The sequence below is a fragment of the Musa acuminata genome, chromosome BXJ3-8 (assembly GCF_036884655.1).
Source record: "Musa acuminata AAA Group cultivar baxijiao chromosome BXJ3-8, Cavendish_Baxijiao_AAA, whole genome shotgun sequence".
Classification (NCBI taxonomy): Eukaryota; Viridiplantae; Streptophyta; class Magnoliopsida; order Zingiberales; family Musaceae; genus Musa; species Musa acuminata.
In genome coordinates, this window is record NC_088356.1 from 41,885,232 (window position 1) to 41,902,103 (window position 16,872).

Sequence of the window (16,872 nt, forward strand, 5' to 3'; positions counted from 1 at the left end):
CACTTATCGTCATTGTTCTTGTTCAAAGACAAACAACCAAGCAAGGATACCATCTCTTTCATACATGGTTTCCCTACTGCACCAAACCTTTCCTGCCCAGAATCCTATCAGAATCTGATCATCCACACACACACGCGCGCGCGCGCAAAGGAGCTCTTATTAGGTTCTATAAAATCCATTAATGCTAGAGTTGGAAAGAGAAAGCGAGTAGTTAATTGCCTGAAGAATTTCCATGATCTGGAAAAGTTTTTGACAATATGGTGCCTTTGACAATCTTGCAGTGGAATTATATATAAACTCTTCAGTTTCAGAAAAACACAAATATAAACCCAATCGATGCAATACTACGCATGAATATTAACCACTATGATTCCTTCTTTTGGCTCATATGAAACTGCGTCCATGATGCAATTTAGCAAGAGGCATCCCAATCCATAATGCACTTCTCATGAAACTCCTACAAAATTGTAATAGAGCCCTCCAAGTATTAACATCTTCCACATATATCCCTATGGTTGCTAGTTGCAAATAAAAAATAAAAATGTTAAAACACATAAAAAGATTGTTAAAATTCAGACCATCATAACAATGCTTTTAAAGGATATTAAAAGTCAATTACAATCTATACATCTCTGCATATTTCTGCATGTTACATTGACTCAACCTAACTCACATAAATTTCTCCTGAAGGTAAGATGTTTATCCTCCATGAAAAGAACCAGAACAATATATGTGGTTGCCTATTTCATCCCCTACACAATATAAGTTTGTTCACAATCCTTATCACCTCAGAGAATCAGATGTATAAATTTGTAATGGAGGAAGGGAGAAGGAAAATTTTAAATTGAATCCTTTATATTCATCCAATCATTTTTTTTAATTATGATTTTAAATCTTATATTGGTGATTTTCTATTTTATGAAGAAACTTCAATGTGAAATAGAATATTAGAATTTAATATGAATTGTATCATTTTCTTATAGTTTAATTTTTGGGACTAATGGTTGCCCAATTCAGATACATCCCAGTTTTGTAGGTTTCTGTGGATGGCTGGTGATTGGTTTGTGATACTCTTCATCATGATGAAAGCATGATGGAGAAGGCATGCAGCTCAAGGGGCTGATGGCAGAAAGAGAAGCCTGGGCCAGGTGTTGCTCCCCAGCACTGCTTTTATATTGTTTTCTACTGGGTTCCAGTACCTTGATTGATGTCAACAGATTTGACAGGTAATGTTGACTTTATGATATATATATATATTTATATTTATATATATATTGCAGGCAATGTATAAAGGTGATAATTGGATCACTTGAAATTCACAAAAAAAACATATAAGTCTTCACTCATCAAATGTAATAGTTTGAAGGAAGCAAATCAATCTGGTCTTGTGTGGCTATGGAAGCAGAGCAATCTTGTCTTGTCATTGTTTGATTTATTTATGTGTACATCTTCCATGTGAATGAATGGTTGTAAAACAATAGGAAAATGTTGATCAATAATTGTAGATGTTAATCCATAATCCAATTTGAAGATGAGCAAGCTGAAGTATCTTTGTCATCAGTGAGCTAGTTAACAGACTGGGATTTGGCACCTATCAGCTGCTAAAAATCATTTTGTTTTCCCTCCAATGTGTGGAGAAACTGCACCCTGATTTGGTCTAATCCATGTTCCATACAGGATAATATAAATGATTATGAGAACTAGTGTTTTGCCACATGAAAAGACTGTCCCTACTGAAGCACCATGTCTTATCACCAAACAAGAAAAAAAAAAAGGAATAGGATCTCTGCAAGGGTGACCCATGCAGACAAAAGACAATCCATGGCACACTGTAGTTACTGTGTTAGGGTCCTTTACAATCATAAGAAGAAAAGTTGAATTGATACTTTGTTGGTTGCAGCATCAACATTTTGAATCATAAGGATGAGAGCTACATAACAACTGCAGATTTAATGGGTTCAACAAAACTGTAATTTCTGCATATTGTAGCACTCTATTCATCTAGGAAGCCTATACTAAATCTGCTGAAACAATTCATTTTGAATCATAAGGATGAGAGCTACATAACAACTGCAGATTTAATGGGTTCAACAAAACTGTAATTGCTGCATATTGCAGTACTCTATTCATCTAGGAAGCCTATAATAAATCTGCTGAAACAATTCAAGAAACTAACATGATATTGACTTGTGGAGAAGATCGATATCGGAAGGCATTTGGAAGGGCCTAACTCATGGAATCAATCTTTATGGTGTTAACAGTGTAGTTGCCTGCTGCAAACCATAGCCAATCAGTAAGATCAGAGAGCAGATTGCAAGAATGAATGTGAGGCCAAGAATCATGTATTTTATTCTAGCAATTAAGACTCATAACCACTGTTTGATCTCCGCAGATGGAGATCAGATGAGTGGTCACTTAAAAGTCTCACCAATTATCTTCTCATTCTTTTGTTGTTTGCTTTTCTCAAAAAGATTTCATGTCAGTCCTTACAATACTTTCTGATTAGGAAATAATGCAAGGGGGATGTGGTAGTCTGAAAAGAAATGCTTACTAAATCTTAGAAAGGAGAAAGGAATGCAAGACATCCCTCTCATCCTCTCGACGACAATTTCTACATGATTCTTGGCCTCACATGCTAAAAGTAAAACATGCCATGATAAAAGCCTTGAAGACTCTTATCATACCATATGCAACAAGATAGCATTCTCTTGCAGGTTGTTTATGGTGGAGGAAGACTAGTGTCAGATATCAGAGAAGGTGCATTATTATACTTGGAGATGACAAGAAGACACTGGAAAAGAACCAAAGCTACAAGGTGATAGATACCCTGGGCAACATAAGACTCTGTTGTTGTCACAATTTTCCCTTGGTTTCAAATTCTTCCTCTATTTTATGCACCTCTTTTGTACGAATAGGCTGATGCAAGACATATATGAAGCAGGAATCTTCTCGAGAACAGATGCAATGAATGAGCTTTTGCTTTTCTATGTGAGGATATTTTAAGGTCAATGATTCAGTGGCATGGAGCAATTGCCCTTGCTCAGATGGAGTCCCACTTGACAAGAGAAGTAAATTACTGCAATTATGAGCTTGGGTTTCAGGGCATGGGGTCCCACAGGTGGACATCTATTTGAAGAGTAGCTGGCCATGTTCAATCATCCAAGCTATTGCTGCCATTGTGGGCAGTGGGTGGTAACATCTACTGGTTCTGAGGAGCCTGCACATCACAGTCAAAAAATCTCAATTATGGAAAAGGTTCACCAATCATCCATCAAACCTGTTCTAAGATGATGGTGATGATGAGTTGAAGCATTCAGAATTAGTTTGACATACTTCATCACATTTCTAATGCTACATAATTAGTTTCATGTGGATCTGAGTGTGACTCAATTTACCATGCTGAAAATTTCATAGTACAAACACTTCTTCATATTCACAAAGACCCCAATTTATGGAAGTCATTTTCTTGCCAAAGTAAACTATTCTTTTTTTTGGGGGGGGAATTTAGTTCTTACTGGATTCAGATATTCTTCACATAAATTTTGGTAGAATTGATTCTCTGACTTCCTCCCTATTTGACTTACTTGAAATTACTATATAATTGCACATTTGATAAGATAACCCACTTGGGAAAATCTAAATGTAGAATCATGACATATTTGTTTCAGTCAACTTATCTTTTCCCTCTCAAACTTAAATGATCTCATCATCATTCTATCTAGTCATTTTTGCCCCCTGATATACCTAAAAGTCATATTTGCACAATTTGATCCACAAGACTTAGCTCAATTCAAAGACACACATATATATTTATATATAAAAGTAATTTTTTAGGAGTAAATTTCTAAGAAAAAATTTATATTTTAAATATTTCTCAATTAGTACCCATAATTTTATTTTATTTTCTAATAGTATCCCTAATTAAAAAATATCTGAAGTATTCTAATATATATATATATATATATTACAGTGACCTATTATAGTATTTTAGTTTGTTATAATGTTTTAACCATGACAACCAAAGAGTAAAATGTCACTTTCAGTATCTTTCAATAGAGTTCATAGTGTTTTCGACATCTCAATAATTACTATAAATATTATTTAAAATATTATAAATGAGTTAAATAAAAATACTATAACAGTTGAAAACTAATTAGAAAAAGATGAATTTTAAAAAAGATATTTTAAGTTTTTAAAATAGGGATACTGATTAGAAAAAAAATAAAAAAAGGGGTACCCTTTGAAAAATACTCAAAATATAAATACTTTTTTTAAAATTATATATACTATGATCGACTATTTGTTATCTAAAATGAATGAAAATTGGAATTTGATAGTGAACCAAATCTAATAATTTATTTATCGAATCAAATGTGAATCAATTGACTGAGATCAGAATAATACTCGTTGAAAATTCTTCTCTAATTTATTGAAAGAAAGATAAGCTTGTCTTTTTCGTCAACCTTTCCTTGTTGACCATGGAATCGAAATGAACTCGATCGATCACACGCGCAGATGAAAGACAAAAAAAGTCCAATCATAACTCACCACAAAAAGAGAAAAAGAAATTTTAAGCAACACAAATTAAATCATAATTCGCCACACACAAAAAAAAAGAAAAAGAGGATTGCCGTTACCGTCAACTAACGTCGATACCGGGTCTCATCCGGTGGAGGCTGCGACCGCTGCGCCGGTTTCTTAAACGGCCCCGTCACCGTTTCGTGCTCCTCCTTCTCACCGTGTCCGTTATTCCTCGCCGACCCACTCCACGGATGGCGGCTGCGACCCCTGCGGAAGCCTCGAGGCTTGACTTATTTCCCCACGTCTCGAACGCTGCTCTCCTTCTCCTTTGAGCCCCATAAGGTAATCGTCTAAGGGAGATCTCTCCAACCCCTTCGTTCCCAGCGTCAGAACGAGGGTTTTATTCGCTGCGGCCCCTTTTCCTCCCTCCTCTTTGGTTCGCCCCTTCGCCTCTCTTGTTTCTGGTGGGAGAAATTGTTTCGAGTTTGGATCTTTTGGAGGCAAAGGCAAAGAATTTGATTCGGTTTGTTAAGGGATTTGGAGAAATGTGAGGCTTTCTTTATGGGGTGCTTGTATTGGGTCTTGTGGATCTCGATCCCCACCACCAAATAGATAGGATCGGAAGAGGTGAGGAGGTGATCAAGAAGAAGAAGGAAGAGACGGAGAGGGACGAGCGAGATCACGGCATGGGTGAGTCCATCCTCACCACCCTGTCCATGGAGAACCACCACCACCACCCTCCCCAACCATCCACCCTCCTCTCCATGGACCCCGCCGGCCCGCCGGCGGTGGCCGTCTCCGCCCACAATGACTGCGACCACGAGCTCTCCATCATCCAGCAGCGCCGGGAGACCGTCCTCTCCGGTGCGCCCGACATCAATCTCCCGCTCTTGGTCGACCAGTCCCCTCCGCAGCAGCCTTGGGACCATGACCCCATGGACGTATTGGAAGTCGGCCTCGGCCCCCAGATCTACGACCATGATGCCGTCCTCCACCTCCCCAAGGCAGGCGGGTGCGTCGGTGGCGCCGCAGGGGCCCGTAAATGCGCCAAGCGAGGGGACAGCATATGGGGCGCGTGGTTCTTCTTCAATTTCTATTTCAAGCCTGCGCTTGTGGAGAAATCCAAGAGCAAGATCATCCGCGACCCGAATGGTGTCTCAGGTTTCGACAAGTCCGACCTGCGTCTCGATGTGTTCCTTGTCCAGCACGACATGGAGAACATGTACATGTGGGTCTTCAAGGAGCGGCCGGAGAACGCCCTGGGAAAGATGCAGCTGCGGAGCTACATGAACGGGCACTCACGCCAAGGGGAGCCCCAGTTCCCCTTCAGTGTTGATAAGGGATTTATGCGATCTCATCGGATGCAGAGGAAGCAATACAGGGGGCTGTCCAACCCACAGTGCGTCCACGGGATCGAAATAGTGAGGTCACCGAACCTCTCGGTGGTTGCAGAGGCCGATCGGAAGAAATGGATGGAGCTCACCGGCAGGGATCTGAGCTTCTTGATCCCACCAGAGGCCTGTGATTTTGAGTCATGGAGGAATCTTCCGAGCACAGATTTTGAGCTCGAGAGACCTCCACCACCTCTGAAGAGCGCATCACATCCCAATTCGAGGAAATTGCTAAATGGTTCAGGTCTTAATCTTTCAACACAGCCATCAAATCACGCAGGTGTAGATTGTATGGATCTTTCTCCAGTGTACAACAAACGCAGGAAGGATTTCTTTTCCCATGGGGCGAACGAGGATATTTGTATGTCCGGCAATCCTTATTCAGATAGACCTCAAGATATGGAAGTTCATCCAGCCGAGCCATCCTGGGTGAATGAGTTTACTGGTGTAATGAGACACGCATGTGGGCCGGTGACCGCTGCAAAGACAATATATGAGGACGAAGAAGGGTACTTGATCATGGTGAGCTTGCCTTTCTCTGATCAGCAGCGGGTGAAGGTATCCTGGAAAAACACTCTCACACATGGAATAGTAAAGATATCATGTGTCAGTACTGCTCGGATGCCTTATATAAAGCGACACGATAGAACATTCAGGCTCACGGATCCTTCCCCGGAGCATTGCCCTCCAGGAGAATTTGTGAGAGAAATACCACTAGCTACACGAATTCCTGAAGATGCCAAGCTGGAAGCTTACTATGATGAGTCTGGAACTGTTTTAGAGATAATGGTACCTAAACATAGCGCTGGACCAGAAGAACACGAGGTACGGGTATGTAGGCGCCCTCCTCATCTAGGTGCCAATGAGCTTATGTTGACATAATAGGCAGTAATTTAGTATGTATTGGTTGGTTTCCATGGTTAATTTTCCATTGTTTACTAACTCTGTATCATAAAAAGGAAATTATGAAATGAAAGTTTATCTTTGTCATGTGAACTTCTCTTGCAAATTTGTTTTACTAACTTGGTGTTTTGTGATGTTCAATCAGCACATAAACTGGGAAGTTAAGGAAAGATGGCATAGATTCTCTTTACTTCATTTGCCTTCTCAAGTTTATTTTGACATTGGAATTGAGTTAAGAGTTACAAAATTCTTTCTCTCTCTCTTATAGGCATAACCATTTGTCTTTATGGTTCATCTGTGAATTGGCACCTCAGTCCCAGTATGTAGCTCTTTTGGATTAAGAAGCAAAAGAATATTTTAGTATATACCTTCAAATGGTACAACTTGTTGAGATCACTTTACATTAGATATTTTTTTCTCATAATTTGTACATATAATTTTGTATGCTGTGTTCAAATAGATGGGCCTTCTGCATTCGTTTTTGCAAGTCATGGCACTTAATGAATTTGTACTCTATGTTGGATAGATTTCTTAAGCTAAGCATGAGCTCCGAAGTCAACCTTGATTACCCCATAAAAGGACTTCATAAGTCACCCTTCATGTAATCAGCTTCTTACTTTTTGCTAATCATCCCACCTGTACTTCCATCTCTTAGTAGCAGCATTGCTGGATGACATAGATCTTATACTTGATCATGTGGAAATTATTCATTATAGTACAGAAACATGTTGAAGTATGCTTCTTAGATTTAAAGATGGGGCCTTCGCAATGTGTTTATGGAGGAAACAAGTGGTGGAAACCTTGTTCACTGTGAAGTCCCTTCTTCTAGCATGCATAGGTTGATCAGTACAAATTTGTAGTGTTGTTGAACACAGTTGTGGTATGGAAATCCATTTTGAGTGCAAAATTTGAGAAGAGGAGAAACCAGAGGTTATGATATAAGAAGAAGAGAGAAAAGAGAGGAAAAAGAGAAGAGGAGAGAAAGTTGAAGGGAAAAAAAAAAGGAAAAGAAGAAAAAGGAAGAAAATAGAAGCGAGAGAAAGGAAAAAGAGGAGAAGAGAAAGAAAGTTGAAGGAAAAGGAAAAGAAGAAAAAGGAAAGCAGTAAACAAAGAAGAGAGAGAGAGGGAGAGGAAAAGAAAGAGGAATGTCTCTCACCTTCTACTTTCGTTTCTTATTCTTGTGATTGCGTTTCATTCAATAAAATGCATACATGTTGTTGATACATGATTAAAAATCATTTATGATATGCATGTTTTGATTTTCTGATATAGGCTGAGTTAAATTGTATGATCAATTTATGATTATATTATAATTCGAGGCATTGCAGCATATGATTGTAATCATGAAAAATGATATATGGGTTGATGAGTGACATGAAATCTTGTATATATTAAATTTGTAAACTTACTATCTCATTTGAGTATATTTCTAATCATAAAATAGAAAATTAGAGTTGGAAAACAGGACTAATTATATCTCTTATAGTTAGTTATCTTTATTATTTTGATTTTTATAATTTTAAAAATTATATTGATATTTTTATAATTACAGAGATAAAATATTTAATCTTATTTCTTCTCATATCATCGATTTTACTGTTAAAAAGATAGATACAAAAATAATTTTATTATTTTCATCATTCAAAAAATATTAATTTTATAGAAGGATCGTTATCCTGTGAAAGTTTTGTTATATCTATCCAACAACAACGTCGATGATGATTCTTATCTCCTATATTATCTTATTTCTCTTGTTTTGTTATCCTGATTTCGTCTTGCCGATGATGATTCTTATCTCCTATATTATCTTATTTCTCTTGTTTTGTTATCCTGATTTCGTCTTGTCGATGATGATTCTTTATCTCCTATATTATCTTATTTCTCTTGTTTTGTTATCCTGATTTCGTCTTGCCAGTAATGTTACTATTGGGTAGGCATTCCAAAGCATAGGTAAGCTTTTATAGAAATTATCTTTTTAAGAATAATAAAATTATATTTTTAACGATATTTATGTATGTAAAAATAGACGTGATATATTTCATTGAGAGGAGAAATAAGATTAAATATTTTATTTTTATAATGATAGAAAAGTCAAAACGGAAGGAGTTCGTGGACGGAAGCAAACGTGGCAGCCATGCAAGGTCGTCTCAGCTTCCACGTCTGCTGACGAAGAGAGGTTGTGGATCGCTGTCCAGGCCAGACAGGATCCGCGTTCTTCTTGGGACCTGCGTCCGCATTAAAAGGAAGCAAACGTGGTATGTGGAAGTGGGCCTCGGTGGAGGAAAGCTGAACCCTGTTTGAGGACAGGGAGTCAAATCCTGACTCCGTAGTTGATCAAATCGGGCCTGCTTACCCAAGACTAATTAGTTCGGGCTGAACCGAACTCGAGTGAACCCGATCGAGCGATGCGATCAATCTCCATGCTGACGCGCACGATCAGGCTCGCATCTACTCCTTCAAATTGACCGCTTGTTAAATGTGGAGCCCATGTGGGCCCCGACCCCACTATGGGATCCACCGACCTCTCGAAATGCGGTGCACCAACCGATGGAGCGATACCTTTCGCTCACCGCCTTCGTTACCCGGTTGTTTTATTCGCGACGCAGCATAGGGTCACGCTGGATTTAGTTTGCTATTATTTTTATTTGCCTTGCCGTTTTAACTGGAAAAGGGTAAGCCGAAGTATCAACAAGCCCGCACGGCATCAAGCACGAAGCAGGAAAAAAAAAGGTTTTCCATTGGTCAGAATTCGCCGGCCCACAAACTAGACCAATAAGGAAGTGCCATTACCACATCTGATGACTAGGCCGCTTCGTTGAGTCGGTGACTCTTCTCGGCCGTTTCATACGACGGAGCGCCAGCTCAGTTTCGGCTTATTTTGCCGATCCCACTACTCGTTATATACGACGCCCATCTCACGCTCTGCTCTCCGATCTCCGACCTCGAGCGGCTTCATCTTGATCGATCTCTGACCTCGACTAGTCTCGTTTCCTTGACTCGATTCGTACAAGGTACTTCTTCTCGATATCAAAATGACCGGATCTTTTAATCGCTGGGCCGATGGTTTCGAGATCTAGATTTGTGATCCCGGATCCGGTGGCGCTTCGCTCTCGTCAACTTTGCTTATATTCGAAGAATCGATTCTTTGCTTCCAACTGAGTTCCTCTTTTACTGCATCAGTCTTTGATTTGGTGATCTTCGTTCATTTACAACTACGTAAAGATCCCTCTGATCCAAACTGTTTCTTCACCGCTTAGCTTGTTGGTCGAATTGAAAGGAGAAGATTAGGGATTTTTTGCTGTAATTTTCGATTAACGTTCGAATCTATGATTCAAATGTGTTACGATTTACTAAGTTTTGCTAAGATTGTGTGTGAGATCTTGGGGTACTGAGGATTTTTAACCAAATGGTGCAGATCGGTGCTCTCTTGCGAGATCCGAGCAATGGCGAAGGAGACTGCCAATGGCGAGCAGCATACCATCACGAGGCCGCCTCCGACTCCTTCGCCACTCCGGTTTTCCAAATTTTTTCAGGTGAAAGACTGATGTGTATTTTCATGTTTGTGATCATATGGATCCTGCTACCAGAGCTGTGGCTTCTTTCAGTTCATCATCATGTACAGCATATACTGGACTTGGAACTAGTAAAATGTCCGGGTTTGGTAGAAGAGCTACATTTCTTTTCAGTCCACTATCATGGACTGGTGCACATTGTTCAGATCTAGTGATGTACATGAAAAGTCATTATTGCTTATAGTTCAGATCTACTCGTGATCTTTGAATTCTACAATCATTTCATCTCTGTTTCAGAAATTTGTTTGTGGATGTTGTCTGCTTATCATGCTTTTGCTGAAACCTTGTCTTCATTGCAGCCCAATCTGCGAATTCTGGTTACTGGAGGGGCAGGATTCATTGGATCCCATCTTGTTGACAAGTTGATGGAAAATGAGAAGAATGAGGTATGAATCAGAGGATGTGATTATGTTGTACATCTAATATGCCCGATCACTCACTGATAGCTTCGTAGATCAATATTCATTTGCTAAAGTCTACATTTGGCATGATATGCATGCTGCTTTTCTGAAGTAACTAATCTAAATCATCAATATGTTCCATTGCTATTGATAGTAGGATGCATGACGTGAGACATAGACAAAACTGCACAGTTATAAAATCTATTTACTTCTTTGATCCTTTCCAATGATTCTAGAACCAGGCACCTCCCCGACCTGATTGGCTTCCACAAATTGTGGAAGAGATCCGATTATCATTTCTTCATGAAGTTGATTTTTCAATAAAATGTTACCCACAATGTGTGTGTGTGTGTGTGTGTGTGTGTGTGTATGTAATATATATATGTAGTATATATATGTATATATATATATGTATATACATGTACATGTACATGTACATGTATATGTACATGTATTCATATTAAATAAAACAGATATATCGACCATATGAATTAATGTTCATATCTGACAAATAAGTTTCAAGTTATGTGTTCCCTTATATCTGAAATCTCCAGGTTATTGTTGTGGATAACTACTTCACTGGCTCCAAAGACAACCTTAAAAAATGGATTGGGCATCCAAGATTTGAGCTTATTAGACATGGTATCTTCTTTACAATTATCTATGAATGTGTCAGTTATTAATTTCTGTCACTGTTTTATGTCTATGTTGGATTAAAATCTTCAGTTTTCTCTTGATGGAAATTTCAAGGATGATGTACATGATACGACACCTTTAGATTCACCTTTTTCCATTGCACTTGAATATTAGACTGGGTTATTGATTTTTAAAAGACTATACTACAATAGGGCAGTGTTGCGTGATAAAGATTGATTTACCTGCATAGATAATATTTCAACTTAGTTGTTTTTGGTAGTGTTATAAACTCATCACATTTTTGTTCTGATTTTGTACACATAGTAGTTGATAACAAATAGCAAGAAGTGAACATTTGATCTATAAACTTTAATGGTTTAAATATGTATTTTTTTTATTTCTTTGGTCTAATAAATACATAAAGATTAGAGAGACTGACATTGTCAGATGATCTATAAAGCGTTGTCTTAGAACATTGCAGTTCAAGGATCTAAGCTTGATAGGAACTTTAAGTAAACAAAATTTTGGGAGAAAATTATTGATCAATTAGTATGTTTTAGCATCTCTTGGTGGAAAAACTATCTCCAAGTCTATGGGGGAGAACCTCAACATCATGTTAATGTGCAAAACACTCTGATTAGTCACCTCCTTATAAGATTTGTTTATCCTTAATCTTCATAAAAATATTAAGTAAGCTCTTGTTAATCATGTTCTTCACCTGGTTTAACTATAGCTGATACTATCTTTGACATGTTTTCTTCATGTGCTATTCATATGTTTATTATTTGCCTCTGTGCTTCACTTATTTCCAGATGTTACGGAGAAATTGTTGGTCGAGGTTGATCAGATCTATCATCTTGCTTGCCCAGCTTCTCCCATTTTTTACAAGTACAACCCTGTTAAGGTTTGTATCATTACCATGGAATGCGAGGAAAGCTGCTTTTGAGGACAGAACCTCCTCATATCGCTTGTTTTACCGTACCTTACATGATTATTGTATCAGTTTGATTGCTTGTCTATTCATATGTCATACATACTGAACTTTAAGTGATAACATCAGCATTTGATTTTTACCAGACAATAAAGACAAATGTTATTGGCACCTTAAACATGTTGGGGCTTGCCAAAAGGGTTGGAGCAAGGTGGATTTATGCTGTTCGTTATTTCTTTTTCGATGTCATGCTCTTTGTCTGTGGTGACATGTTTTAGTTATCCATGTATCTTTTTATCTTACAGGATCTTGTTGACATCAACCTCAGAGGTATATGGTGATCCTCTGGAGCATCCTCAGAAGGAAGAGTATTGGGGCAATGTTAACCCAATAGGTGTGCCATACACATCTATGGATTTTCTGATCTGATTTCTACTCTCTATGCTTCTATTTATCATCTTTATTTTGTCTGTTTGTCTCCTACAGCAATCATATGCATTACATTCTCCTCTTACACTTGGATTATCCACCAATTTGCTCAAATGAGCATTTGTTTCAGTCAGACTTCTGACACGTTTTAGTGTATCTCAATTCCCAAATATAACTTTGCAACTTGTAGTGGATAAATGCCAGAATAAACTTGATATGTGGGGCACACTTGGACTTCCTAACTTAAGTCCATTATAATTTTCATATAATTATTTTAACATATGGATTGGCCTTGGTTGTTTCTAATTTGCATATGAATTGGAACATACATAATACACATGTATAGTGGTGTTTCTCATATGTGAATTATCATGTGTAGGAGCCGTTGAGCAAACTGTGGTTAAGCATTGTCCTGTACCCTTTGCTTCCATGCTTAAAACAGTACTTTTAACTTCATTTTTCCATGTAGTGTTACTGTATTCTAGCTGTTAAAAGCACTAGAACACGAGTATAGATAAGAGTCCATTTGAGTTATCGATCATTGCAATTGTGTTATAATTGTTATAATTCCTGGCTTTTTTCCCACAGGAGTCAGGAGTTGCTATGACGAGGGGAAACGTGTGGCAGAGACACTGATGTTTGATTATCACAGGCAGCATGGCATAGGTATGCCAAATGTAACTTCTTTTTTTTTTGGCTGGGAGGAGGGGGTTGTTCATTAGATAGGCTAAATAGTGATCCGGTTGAAATAATCCTGGTACTTTCGCTAAAGTATTTTACCTTCTTTTGATGTATACTCTTGTCAGAAATTCGAATCGCTAGAATCTTCAATACATATGGACCACGCATGAACATTGATGATGGCCGTGTAGTTAGTAACTTCATCGCTCAAGCAATTCGGTATTATGCTTGCATTCTTGATGTCTGTTATGCATTCTTTTGAATCAATATATAGTCACTTTTCAGTGTCATTGATTGTCTCGTCTTTAATCATCATTTTGCTAATTCCTTCTACTCTGTTGCCAACAGAGGTGAGCCACTAACGGTTCAATCACCAGGAACACAAACTCGAAGCTTCTGTTATGTTTCTGACATGGTACACATCCTATGTTTAGAATTCATCACCGAAATATTGATCACAACCTGGTTGTTTGATTATATAATCTTTTAAAAAACTGAAGGTTGACGGACTTATCCGGCTGATGGAAGGAGAGAACACCGGTCCTATTAACATAGGGAACCCAGGTAACTCTTAAATTTCCTTTGTTCTATTTCGCATGGTGTTTTGGTCTCCTAATGGAAGCAGCAGTCTGGGGCTTGTTGGTACTAGAGAGTGTGGTATGATGTTTAATTTCCTCTGTCTAATTGCATTGTATATGCTGCAGGTGAATTTACGATGATGGAGCTGGCCGAGGCCGTCAAGGAGGTCAGTAACATTCTTGAAAATGGCAATAGCATGGATCAATAGTTCCATAAAGCCTGCTATCATCCCTGCAGTGACTTTGCCATGACCACTTTGCAGAAATTCCTAATCTTGATGTTGCTCGACAGTGTTTCTATCTCGAACTGTTATCTCATCCCATTTGATTTATTTATCAGCTGATCGACCCAGCAGTGCCTGTGAAGATTGTGGAGAACACACCTGATGACCCCAGACAGAGGAAGCCAAACATCACAAAGGCCAAGGAACTACTTGGATGGGAGCCTAAGATTACTCTTCGGGAAGGCCTACCGCTTATGGAGGATGACTTCCGGCAGCGGCTGGGTGTATCAAAGAAGCATATCAATTAGTCCCAAGTCTATTTCCAAAGAAGTTGCATCTCCACGGCATTTGTGCATCTTATCGGAATAAGCCAATCTGTCGTGTCTATCCAATTACTTGGTAAATATCAAGAACGGTTGAAATACTTATAGTACCTTCAAAGACAAAAATGAACCAAGTATATGATGAATGTTCATGCAAGTATGTATCGAGAACAGTAATACACTGATGTATTTCTTTGGTTATTTCTGCCTTCCTAAGAAGCTAATCTGTTTGATGCATGGCATGTGTCTTGAACCTCTTTAGTACCCATGAATTTTATATACAGGCTGATGAGGTCGCAGATCCTGATCCATGTTTCTAATCCGGGCTAATTATATATTATCTCTTATAATTAATTATTTTTATGCAGGCTAATTATATATTATCTCTTATAATTAATTATTTTTATGATCCTTATGATCAACGACGATGTAGGAAAAATGAAATTAAATATTTTATTTTGTAAGTATAGAAACGAAATATTAAAGATAATTAATTATATAAACTAATATGTAATTAGCCGTTCTAATCCTAGTCTATGTAGTCGTGTTGTACTAGATCAACATTTCTAGAGTTGAGTAGCATTTGGTCCATGTTTGTGTTAGTGAAAGCTAATCCAGCGGAAGGCTGACCGCTGGATCCTTCCACGAGAAAGCCACTGTTTGGCAAGGTTTATTCACTGATGTCAGATTAAGACATCCATTCATTTGGTCTTGAAATAGTTACATGTGGATTTCATGATCAACGCAAGGACCAGAGGAAATCAAATTCAAGGTACTTAGGCTACACGTCATGACATACCAAAGGCTTGCAATTGAATCACCAAATTAAAAGCTCTGTTCAAAGTAAATAGTGTAAGTCTCCATGTAAAAGTCTCTCATTTGAGCCTACAGGTTTAGCCATAATAGTTATTTGACAGGCTCTGTTAGGTTCAGTTTATTCTCACTTCTAGGTCCACCATAACTTGTTAGCTTCCAGATTGATGTAACATAGGTAATAGCTTCAAGAAGGCTTCCCATAATCAAATCAATCCATTTCTTTGCTAGATGACGCACAAAAGTCAAGAGGAAACTGTCGAGTGTGGGAATGGCATGCTGACGACAAGGAAAGTTAAGATTCATGAACCCTCCAAACCTATGAAAAGAAGAAACACGAGACTTGCTTTGAAGGGAAGAGTTCGAATAAGCAAAATATTTGGTAGAGGGGCCCCTTCTAATCTTAGAGGTCAACAGTAGATGGTCTCCAGCTTAAGGAGGGGTAACAGGTAATTTGACACTTGTGAATCAGCACTTTGAGAGAAGCAAGCAAAGAGTGGCATAAAAAAACATCTCCATTAAAAATTAGAAAGAGACATCAACTAGAGACACTTCTAAAAGCTATAAAAAGGATAGCAGTCTTTTTCCGAGTATAAGATTCAGGCTATGCAGTAAGATACATGGACAAAATGTTGATTGTTGGAGCTTCATTTGATATTTGCTTGGGAATTGAAAAAGGCTGGCCAGCAGAATACTTTTCAAGTTAAAGAACAAATAACTGTTAACTTCTACCTTCATGATATATTCTAAGCCCAGTACAGATATACCTTAGATGTGAACCAATCAAGTTAAACTTAGATGCTAATTAAGCAGAAGCAGACTAAACCTGTAAACATGCCTAAAGATCAGGAAAATGTAATAAATCGCATGCTCCAAAAGAAAAAGGTACCACAAAAAAATGTCAAACTGATAGCCCACACTTGTATTCCTCCAAATGATGTTTTGAATCACTCAGAAGATAGATAAGGTTGAAAGGTTAATCGTTTCATTCACTGAAACAACTCAATCTTTTATTAACTCCCTCGTTTATCACACTCATGCATGCGTGGTCGCATAAATGTAATAGTTATTCAAGACTGCAAAGCCACAGTTGGTTGCAGAACAAGTTCTCAATTATAAACCATGTCACAAACAAGCATAATGCACAATCATTATTAGAATATATCCCTTCTAGTGTCAACCCATTAAAGGCTTCATTTGTTATATCTGATCCAGTAAAAGAGCAGACAAGATCCAGTGGCTATCAATTAACTGGTCCTACAACACCACCCTTCAGCATTAAGAGACCAGCTCTACCCTTGAAGGTGCACTCTAATTTGAGTCTTTGACCACAGCAACCAGTTTGGTGGACCAAGATAAACAAAATAGATAAATATAGAGAGTTATAAAGACAGAGACAAGACTGCACATAATTGATACAAACACAAGACAAAGAAATGAACAACTTCAGATGAGGAAGACCAACAACA

General features: G+C 38.2%; 2 protein-coding genes across 4 annotated transcripts; both read left to right on the forward strand.

The window, feature by feature from the left end:
• Positions 1–4,724: 4,724 nt before the first annotated feature.
• LOC135645942 (uncharacterized) lies at positions 4,725–6,902 on the forward strand. The gene has a single exon (XM_065164877.1). It carries the CDS (start codon positions 5,208–5,210, stop codon positions 6,792–6,794), a length of 1,587 nt encoding a protein of 528 aa, XP_065020949.1. The 5' UTR covers positions 4,725–5,207; the 3' UTR covers positions 6,795–6,902.
• A 2,723-nt stretch (positions 6,903–9,625) lies between these two features.
• LOC135584645 (UDP-glucuronic acid decarboxylase 6-like) lies at positions 9,626–14,827 on the forward strand. 3 transcript variants are annotated; one of them, XM_065162413.1, is made up of 13 exons: positions 9,626–9,826; positions 10,231–10,348; positions 10,687–10,773; positions 11,343–11,430; positions 12,237–12,328; positions 12,502–12,566; positions 12,661–12,749; positions 13,373–13,450; positions 13,591–13,684; positions 13,814–13,880; positions 13,966–14,029; positions 14,170–14,210; positions 14,384–14,827. In XM_065162413.1, exons 2-13 carry the CDS (start codon positions 10,259–10,261, stop codon positions 14,573–14,575), a joined length of 1,047 nt encoding a protein of 348 aa, XP_065018485.1. In that variant the 5' UTR covers positions 9,626–9,826; positions 10,231–10,258; the 3' UTR covers positions 14,576–14,827. The 3 variants fall into 3 exon arrangements, with proteins under 3 accessions (XP_065018485.1, XP_065018487.1, XP_065018486.1); XM_065162415.1 differs by lacking the exon at positions 9,626–9,826 and adding an exon at positions 9,914–10,031; XM_065162414.1 differs by lacking the exon at positions 9,626–9,826 and adding an exon at positions 10,032–10,115.
• The last annotated feature ends 2,045 nt before the right edge of the window (positions 14,828–16,872 follow it).

What these genes read in the sequence shown, in the direction of transcription:
- LOC135584645 (XM_065162413.1), top strand. Translation starts at nt 10,259, where the DNA reads ATGGCGAAGGAGACTGCCAATGGCGAGCAGCATACCATCACGAGGCCG. An exon ending in GGTTTTCCAAATTTTTTCAG is followed by an intron (nt 10,349 to 10,686) that starts GTGAAAGACTGA and finishes TCTTCATTGCAG; the next exon opens with CCCAATCTGCGAATTCTGGT. An exon ending in ATTTGAGCTTATTAGACATG is followed by an intron (nt 11,431 to 12,236) that starts GTATCTTCTTTA and finishes ACTTATTTCCAG; the next exon opens with ATGTTACGGAGAAATTGTTG.
- LOC135645942 (XM_065164877.1), top strand. Translation starts at nt 5,208, where the DNA reads ATGGGTGAGTCCATCCTCACCACCCTGTCCATGGAGAACCACCACCAC.